The following is a 9,717-nucleotide window of genomic DNA, read 5'->3' on the forward strand; positions in this document are numbered from 1 at the left end:
CCTGTGCTGACAGTAGACCTGGTTTCAGCTGGCGAGCTTTTAGCGCACCTTCAGCGAAGCCTTTTGGCACGAAACTGTCACTGCGCCAAGCTGGATCTGTCGACACCTCCCCCTGCTGCGCCGCCACACCCATCTCAGCGCACCTCGGTCTGCCAAACTACCAAACTGAGCGCGCCTCTGGTTGCGCTGCTCGAAATTAGCTCTGCGCGGGGTTCGCCACCCTGCTCTGCGCCGGGAAGCAATCAATTAAAACATGAATGTTTCTAATTAAGATCATTTAAATTAGTTTTCTAGTTTTCTGTTTGTAATTGTCTTCAAACATATCTGTGACATTTACTGATCAGCTGATGAATGTGTCAGTATATCTGTGATTAACTGATATTAATCTATTGATCCAGAAAACTCTTAAGAGTTTTTTTTGTTTGTTTGTTTGAGTTAGGGTTTTTAGTTTAGAGCTGCTGTCAATTGTCTGAATCTTTGTTCACGTGCACAGATGAATTTGTTGGACTTTGTCTGACATGGACATGACCTAATCATTTTTTTTTTTGTGGAGGTCATGACTGGTGCATCATCCAGCTGGGAGTACCAGGACGAATCTATGGTTTTGATGTCGACACGTCCTTCTTCACTGGAAATCACTCACCTCACATCTCCATCCAGGCCGGCTGTCTGGGTACGAATTCTTCTGATGCTCATCGTAAAGTATGAGACGCTTCACTTCATACAATGCTTCACTCCTCAAACTCTGTGAGAAACTTTAATCTTTGACACACAAACAGAAACACCCAGCAGGTTTTATTATATTTACACGAAAACAGAAGGAAGCAGCGTCACATTTCCTGAACCCCGACGTAAAGAAAACAACCAACCAGGAAACTGAAACATCAAGATGGGTGATAATAAACTGTGTTTAACTACAACCTCCTCAGTTACACACACGTCACTGAATTTAATTTTTTCAAGCAGTGTCAACAAAAAACTTACTTAACATTTTAGTTAATTTAATTATACATTTTATACAGAGAGGTGTCGGAGCTGATGTACACGACTGTGTTCAGATGTAAAGGTGTACCTAATAAAGTAACCACTGAGACGTAGGTGAGAGCGGACATGAACCTGTGTTAATATTAAAGGTTCTTCACCAGACAAACCACCGACCTTCAGCCTGGACGGAGACCGAACCGGCATGGCCGCCTCCGACATTCAGCTGGCTGCTGTTGCCAAGGTTACTGTGAGAAATGTGATTGACAGCTGACGTGTGTTTGATCTACAGCTGACGTGTGTTTGATCTACAGCTGATGTGTGATTGATCTACAGCTGAAGTGTCTTTGATTGACAGCTGATGTGTGCTTGATCTACAGCTGACGTGTGTTTGATCTACAGCTGATGTGTGTTTGATCTACAGCTGATGTGTGCTTGATTGACAGCTGATGTGTGTTTGATCTACAGCTGACGTGTGTTTGATCTACAGCTGACGTGTGTTTGATTGACAGCTGACGTGTGTTTGATCTACAGCTGACGTGTGTTTGATCTACAGCTGACGTGTGTTTGATCTACAGCTGACATGTGTTTGATCTACAGCTGACGTGTGTTTGATCTACAGCTGATGTGTGCTTGATTGACAGCTGATGTGTGCTTGATCTACAGCTGACGTGTTTGATCTACAGCTGACGTGTTTGATTGACAGCTGGCGTGTGTTTGATTGACAGCTGACGTGTTTTTGATCTACAGCTGACAGGTGTTTGATTGACAGCTGACGTGTGTTTGATCTACAGCTGACGTGTGCTTGATTGACAGCTGACGTGTGTTTGATTGACAGCTGGGCTCTGAGGCGTGGCCAGAGCTGGTGTGTGTGTCGGAGCTGAAGCCTGGATATTCTGACTGCTGCCATAATCACTTCAAGGTCAACTTCAACCACCGAGTCACACACCTGCGCCTGAACATGCACCCAGGTACACACACACACACACACAGACACACACACACTCACTCACTCACTCACACACACACAGTCAATGACTATAAAAGTAATAATTGTAACACTACAGAGTGTATTTGTGTATTTGTTATCTATGTATTTGTTATTTGTGTGTTTGTGTGTTTCTGTGTTTGTTGGTCAGATGGAGGGATAGCCAGGCTGCGGGCGTATGGTGTCGGGCAGAGAGACTGGTCATCTGTCTCCTCCCACCAGGATGTCGACCTGGTGGCTTTGCCCAATGGCGGAGTCTGCCTTGGCTACAGCGACGCCCACTTTGGGCATCCACGCAACATGATTGGTTAGTATCAGTATAAATGTTCTGCATATTCACTCCCTGTTGATTTCTTTATAATATATGACGCAAAGTCAGTGTTGGTCACTGGCAACTTCTGCGGCACTGACACTGTTGACTCTGGTGACTCTGGTGACTGTGCTGACACTAGTGACTCTTGTGACTCTGGTGACACAGGTGACTCTGGTAACTGTGGTGACTATAGTGACTCTGGTGACTGTGGTGACACTAGTGACTCTGGTGACTGTGGTGACACTACTGACTCTGGTGACTATAGTGACTCTGGTGACTGTGGTGACACTAGTGACTCTGGTGACTGTGGTGACTATAGTGACTCTGGGGACTGTGGTGACACTAGTGACTCTTGTGACTCTGGTGACACAGGTGACTCTGGTGACTCTGGTGACACAGGTGACTCTGGTGACACTAGTGACTCTGGTGACTGTGGTGACACTAGTGACTATAGTGACTCTGGTGACTGTGGTGACACTAGTGACTCTGGTGACTCTGGTGACTGTGGTGACTATAGTGACTCTGGTGACTGTGGTAACACTAGTGACTCTGGTGACACAGGTGACTCTGGTGACTGTGGTGACTATAGTGACTCTGGTGACTGTGGTAACACTAGTGACTCTAGTGACTGTGGTGACTATAGTGACTCTAGTGACACTAGTGACTGTAGTGACTCTGGTGACTATAGTGACTCTTGTGACTCTGGTGACACTAGTGACTCTGGAGACTGTGGTGACACTAGTGACTCTGCTGACTCTGGTGACACTAGTGACTATAGTGACTCTGGTGACTGTGGTGACTATAGTGACTCTGGTGACTGTGGTGACACTAGTGACTGTGGTGACTATAGTGACTCTGGTGACTCTAGTGACACTAGTTACTGTAGGGACTCTGGTGACTGTGGTGACACTAGTGACTCTTGTGACTATGGTGACACAGGTGACTGTGGTGACACTAGTTACTCTAGTGACTCTGGTGACACAGGTGACTCTGGTGACTGTGGTGACACTAGTGACTTTGTGACTCTGGTGACTGTGGTGATACTAGTGACTCTGGTGACTGTGGTGACACTAGTGACTCTGGTGACTGTGGTGACTGTGGTGACTATATTGACTCTGGTGACTGTGGTGACACTAGTGACTAGTGACTCTAGTGACACTAGTGACACTAGTGACTGTGGTGACACAAGTGACTGTGGTGACACTAGTGACTGTGGTGACTGTGGTGACACTAGTGACTCTTGTGACTGTGGTGACTGTGGTGACACAAGTGACTGTGGTGACTCTAGTGACACAAGTGAATGTGGTGACACTAGTGACTCTGGTGACACTACTGACTGGTGATAACAGTGACACTGGTGACTGTCGTGACACTAGTGACTGTGGTGACTGCGGTGACACTAGTAACACTGGTGACTGCGGTGACACTAGTAACACTGGTGACTGTGGTGACACTAGTGACTCTTGTGACTGTGGTGACTGTGGTGACACTACTGACTGTGTTGACTACGGTGACACTAGTAACACTAGTAACACTGGTGACTGTGGTGACTCTGGCGACTGTGGTGACTATAGTGACTCTGGTGACTGTGGTGCCACTAGTGACTCTTGTGACACTGGTGACTCTTGTGACTCTGGTGAGACTAGTCACACTGGTGACTGTGGTGACACTAGTGACTCTTGTGACACTGGTGACACTGGTGAATCTGGTGACTCTGGTGACTATAGTGACTGTGGTGACACTAGTGACTCTTATGACTGTGGTGACACTGGTGACTCTGGTGACTTTTGTGACTATAGTGACTGTGGTGACACTAGTGACTCTTGTGATTCTTGTGACACTGGTGAATCTGGTGGCACTGGTGACACTGGTGAATCTGGTGACTCTGGTGACACTGCTGACTGGTGAATGCGGTGACACTGGTGACTCTGGTGACACTGGTGACTCTGGTGACTCTGGTGACTCTTGTTACTCTGGTGACACTAGTGACTGTGGTGACTGTGGTGACACTAGTAACACTGGTGACTGTGGTGACACTAGTGACTCTTGTGACTGTGGTGACACTAGTGACTCCGGTGACACTAGTGACACTGGTGACTGTGGTGACTGCGGTGACACTAGTGACACTGGTGACACTGGTGACTATAGTGACTGCGGTGACACTAGTGACTCTTGTGACACTGGTGACTCTTGTGACTCTGGTGACACTGGTGACACTGGTGACTCTGGTGACTGGTGACACTGGTGACACTGGTGACTCCGGTGAATCTGGTGACACTGGTGAATCTGGTGACACTGTTGACTCTGGTGACTCTGGTGACTGTTGACACTGTTGACTCATGTGACTGTGGTGACACTGTTGACACTGTTGACTCATGTGACTCTCGTGACTCTTGTGACACTGGTGACTCTCGTGACACTTTGTGTGTTCTGTGTTTGCAGGTCTTGGCCGAGCCGTGAACATGGCCGATGGCTGGGAGACGGCTCGCAGGCTGGACAGACCAAAACACCTGAAGGTTACCACAAAATACAATATATTATTGTTATTATAACGTTCTTTATTAACGTTCTTTGTTAACGTTCTATATTAATGTTCTTTGTTAACATTCTATATTAATGTTTTATATTAACGTTCTTTATTAACGTTCTATATTAACGTTCCTTGTTAACTCCATGCCAACATTTACACATGCTGAGGGCCACTGCTGTAAGTGAAAACTTCAGATTTATTAACATTAACATGATTTTAACTTTAAAACAAAGCTTAAATTCTCAAACACACATTTCAGGAAGTGAGGACAAGACAAAACGTCCTCATTTTTTTTAGGAATGATGTCACATTGTTAAAACGATCCTCACTTTGAAAAAATATTCCCTCTTTCTAAAGTTTACTGAACTCAGTTTCTTAAAATGTTAAAATTTTCTTAAATTCCCTCGTATTTCAAAAAACAAAACATTGTTTTCACTTTTCAGAAATGTTCTGACTTTGCTCAAAATGAGCTCACTTTTTGTTTAAAATGTCCTCGCTTTAAAAACAGTCTCAGAATTAAAAATGTCCCAAAATAAATTTATGACAAAATGTCCTCAATTAAAAATATTCCACCGTCTTTAAAATTTTCTCTCCAAAGTTTCTAAAAATGTTTTCTGAAATGTCCTCAAATTTCACATTTATTTTAAAATGTCCTCTCATAACAGCACAATGAGACTGCATTAAAAAAAAAAGATCTCTAACTAAAAACTGTCTCACTTTCTAAAATGTCCCCATTTTAATTTGACGTCTCTTTTAAAACTGTCCTCACTTTAAACAAAAACGTCCTCACTAACTTTCTGCAGATGTCCACACTTTACAAACTTCTCTTCCTGAAACTGTCGGTCGATGTGAACACTAATAATAAGTTTAAATGTGTCCACTCCTGTTAAATGTCTCCCTGCTGGTTGTCTTGCAGGTGGACCAGCGAGGCATCCTGCAGGTCCCCGGCTCGGAGTGGGCGGTGTTTCGTCTCGGTCATCCCGGAGTGATCAGCAGCGTCGAAGTCGACACCAACCACTTCAAAGGTCCACACACGCCTCACTACTTCCTGTTTTTATTTTACAGATTAAAATTTAAAATGAATTTTATTTATGAGCAGCTGAGAATCTTAAAGTATTTGTTTGTTTGTTTGTTTGTTCGTTTGTTTCCATCTAGGTAACTTCCCGGACTCTTTCAGGATCGAGGTTTGTTCTCTGACTGCTGAGGAGGAAGCTCAGTGCATCAGGAGCAAGTGGAATTCTGGGAAATGGCAGGTCCTTCTTTCCCCTCAGAAAGTACGTGTCCTTGTCCTGTGGAATGGTTTCCATTGACGTCCATCCTGTGTCCCTGATTGACAGAAATTTTTCATGTATATATCTGTGATGTTTAGAAAACTTTATCAGATTGAAATTAAATATGAATCCTAAACTTTATCTGATGTTTGTTTTGTTTTTTTAAATGAGGAAGATGATGAGTGTTTGGATTTAAACAGCTTCCTGTCCTCATGTCCTCCTGTCTGTCCTGCAGCTTCGTCCTCATCACAGACATCTGTACAGCCAGTCCAAGCTCACTCTCAGCTCACCTGTCACTCACGTCCGTCTCATCATCAGCCCTGATGGAGGAGTCAGCCGGCTCCACCTGTGGGGTCGACCCACGGCCAATCAGAATAGACTGGCATCCAAACTGTGATGCTGTGAACACTCGGAGAGGATTTAAAGTTTGTGATCTGTGACTGATGATGTTTGAGAAATAAAACAGGTGGAGACTCGACAGTCTGATGGTCTTTAACACTCGTACACTGAAATAAACACAAAACATCCCATAATTCTTCCTGATAATGACGTCACAGGACTCGATAGCATCATTCACACGTTGACTTATTTTTCACCAGTTCAATGTTTGTTTTATTAAATTCAGAGTCCAACCTGATGTCCTCAGATGTCTTGTTTTGTCCCTCACAGGCTCCCGTCAACCCGTCTGAATCATTTAAGATTAGAAAGAATGTCAAGACTGTTTTTATTCCTTCAGCAGATTTATTTTATTTCTCTATTTCACCCTGTGTCAGTGAGTCAGGATCATCCACCACCTGACACAGGTGAGTCTGATTAAACGTCATCCACCAGTGTTAGTTAGACTCACCTGTGTCAGGTGGTGGATCATGTTAATCAGACTCACCTGTGTCAGGTGGTTCAATTCAATTCTTTATTTGGATAGGGACAGTGCACATTAATGAACATCGATCATACATCTCTGTAAACATGCCGGATTGTAGCAAAGCTGCTAATTTGCATCCGCAGTCCCTAATAACTGAATAAATAAATGGAGGAGACAGCAGATAAATAGATAAAATAGAAATAGAGGAGACAACAAACATAAGACAATTCATTATTCAAACGGAAGAATACCAGACCCAGACAGGATAAAACAAAGCAATTGAAAATAATGTTCAAGTAGACTAGTAGTCCAGTTAGTGGTCGCACTTTTGATTTGATTTGAGCCATTTTTTTTAAGATGTCCCTTAAAAGAAGAGTATGTGGGGCAATCCCTTATTGTGGAAGGAAGACTGCTCCAGATGTTCCCCCCCCATAACAGACAACACATTCCTCCCAAACGTAGTGCGCCTGTGGGGAATCTCACAGTCTCCTCTAGCACAAGTCCTGGTGCTCATACTTCCCACAGTCCTTTTCCTAATGTATTCATTCAGCGGCGGTGGAGCAAGACCATTGAGACTTTTATACACAAAGCAGGCAAATCTAAAGGTTTTAAAATTATGATTTTTGAGGGTCTTGCAGATATGGAAGGAGAAGGGTTTTTTATCCAGAGTCTTTAGGGCTTTCTTGTAGAGAGATTCTATTGGTTTAAGTGCTGTTGTACATGCCAGAGACCAGCTCGTTAAGCAGCAGTCTATATGTGAGAGCATCATACAATGTAGAAACATCAAAGCTGCACTGGTAGTTAGAGAATTCCTGATATGTCTGAAATTAGCCAGGTTGTATTTGACAGAGTTAGACACTTTTTTGATGTTTTTCTTAAATGAGTGTGTCGAGTCCAGGATGACCCCCAGGTACCTGAACTCGTTCACCAAAGCGAGCTCCTCCCCATCACACCAGAATGAACAATTTTTGTCTGCTTTTTAGCAAAAATCATACAGACACTTTTTTTGACATTTAGCGAAAGACATGAATCAGTGAGCCAGGCCTGAACATGAGCCAATGCTGTTGTGAGTATTTGGGCAGCCTCTGTCGTGTTTTTCGCGGAGGTGAAAATGACCGTGTCATCCGCATACAACTGTGCACTGACACCCTTACAAACAGCTCCCACACAGCTGTTCCTATCCAGGTGACACTTGGTTTTTTCAATAAACATACATATGGCCGACTCTGTGGAATGGTGAGCCCGGAAGCCAAACTGCATCGGATGTAATGCAGTATAACCGTTATTGAGATGTTCTACTAACTGTTTAGCCACCCATTTTTCTATTATTTTGGAGATGACAGGGAGAATACTGATTGGTCTATAGTTGTTGATTTCAGATTTGCTTCCAGATTTGAAGATTGGATTTACCGTGCTCACCTTCCAGTTAATCGGGACTACAGAATGCCTGATAGACAGATTTACAAGCTGCAGAGTGAAGTCCGATAAACGTCCTTAGGTGATGTCAGGTGAGCTCAGGTGATGTCAGGTGACGTCAGGTGGCATCAGGCGAGCATCGGTTGGGGCTGAGTAATCAGTGGTGCTGCTTTTCCAGGGGATTTTCTGAGACGATGATGAGGTTCAGATCGTTTCATCATCGATGTAAACATGTAAATAAACTAACCACAACAGCAGCTCTTTGTTGTCTTAGACTCACGCCACAAGTTCAACGTCATGAACTCTGCGGCAGAACAAAATTTGTGGGCGGGCTTCTGACCATCGAGCGTCCGTCTGTCGTTCATAAAGATGAAGCACAGACAGGAAATTAAAGCCCAGCTTCGCTCTTCTAATGACATCACATTCGTCATGTTCTGCCCACTGTGTTTGGGTGGATGAGTGACATCACCTGGAGATGTCACATGGCGCTGACGGGCTGAGTGGCTGAGTGTGTGTGTGTGTGTGTGTGTGTGTGTGTGTGGCAGCAGGGGGCTGTGTGTGTGTGTGTGTGTGTGTGACAGCAGGGGGCAGCAGAGACACAGTCTGACTCCTGCAGACAGAAAAGTTCATGTACAGATGAGACGATGGGAGACTTTATGTAAATGAGGAGGAGGGAGTGTTTTTTTTCCCCGTTAAAGCGTTTTTTGGGGAGTTTTTCCTGATCAGCTATGAGGGTCCTAAGGACAGAGGGATGTCGTACGCTGTAAAGCCCTGGTCTGAACGAGTAGAGACACGCGACCGCTCATCATCTGTGGCAGGTCTGTACGAATAGAGACACGCCACCGCTCGTCATCTGCGGCAGGTCTGTACGAATAGAGACACGCCACCACTCGTCATCTGCGGCAGGTCTGTATGAGTAGAGACACGCAACCGCTCATCATCTGCAGCAGGTCTGTACGAAAAGAGACACGCCACCGCTTGTCATCTGCAGCAGGTCTGTACGAGTAGAGACACACGACCGCTCGTCATCTGTAGCAGGTCTGAACGAGTAGAGACACACGACCGCTCATCATCTGCGGCAGGTCTGTACAAAAAGAGACACGCGACCACTCATCAGCTGCTGATCTTCCAATTGGTGGATGACGTGCTGACGTATTGCGGTAAGCGAGTTGTGTCATTTCCGGTGTTTCTGTGACAGCGTCTCTGTACTGCTCTGGTGAATTCTGCTAGCCTGTTTTCTCACTACAGTTGCTTTAACGTCTACTTCAAGTCTTAACCCACACTGGTTCTGTTTAAGCACTTATAGCTCTCCTCCTTTCTACGACTTTCTCGCTAATCTCTTAGCTGTTGTTTGCA

At 44.8% G+C, this 9,717-nt stretch overlaps 1 protein-coding gene across 2 annotated transcripts in view; it reads left to right on the forward strand.

Annotated features, from left to right (window-relative positions):
• allc (allantoicase) overlaps positions 1-6,561 on the forward strand; it is a 12,212-nt gene extending 5,651 nt beyond the window's left edge. Inside the window, exons 4-11 of one of the 2 annotated variants that reach the window (XM_050058539.1) lie at positions 554-673; positions 1,134-1,225; positions 1,820-1,952; positions 2,121-2,276; positions 4,725-4,798; positions 5,729-5,837; positions 5,968-6,086; positions 6,319-6,561. In XM_050058539.1, coding sequence (XP_049914496.1) covers positions 554-673; positions 1,134-1,225; positions 1,820-1,952; positions 2,121-2,276; positions 4,725-4,798; positions 5,729-5,837; positions 5,968-6,086; positions 6,319-6,480 — 965 coding nt within the window. In that variant the 3' untranslated portion in view covers positions 6,481-6,561. The remainder of the gene's footprint in view (positions 1-553; positions 674-1,133; positions 1,226-1,819; positions 1,953-2,120; positions 2,277-4,724; positions 4,799-5,728; positions 5,838-5,967; positions 6,087-6,318) is intronic. The other variant, XM_050058541.1, reaches the window with a different exon arrangement.
• Positions 6,562-9,717: the final 3,156 nt, after the last annotated feature.

The sequence above is a fragment of the Epinephelus moara genome, chromosome 12 (genome assembly GCF_006386435.1).
Source record: "Epinephelus moara isolate mb chromosome 12, YSFRI_EMoa_1.0, whole genome shotgun sequence".
Lineage (NCBI taxonomy): Eukaryota > Metazoa > Chordata > Actinopteri > Perciformes > Serranidae > Epinephelus > Epinephelus moara.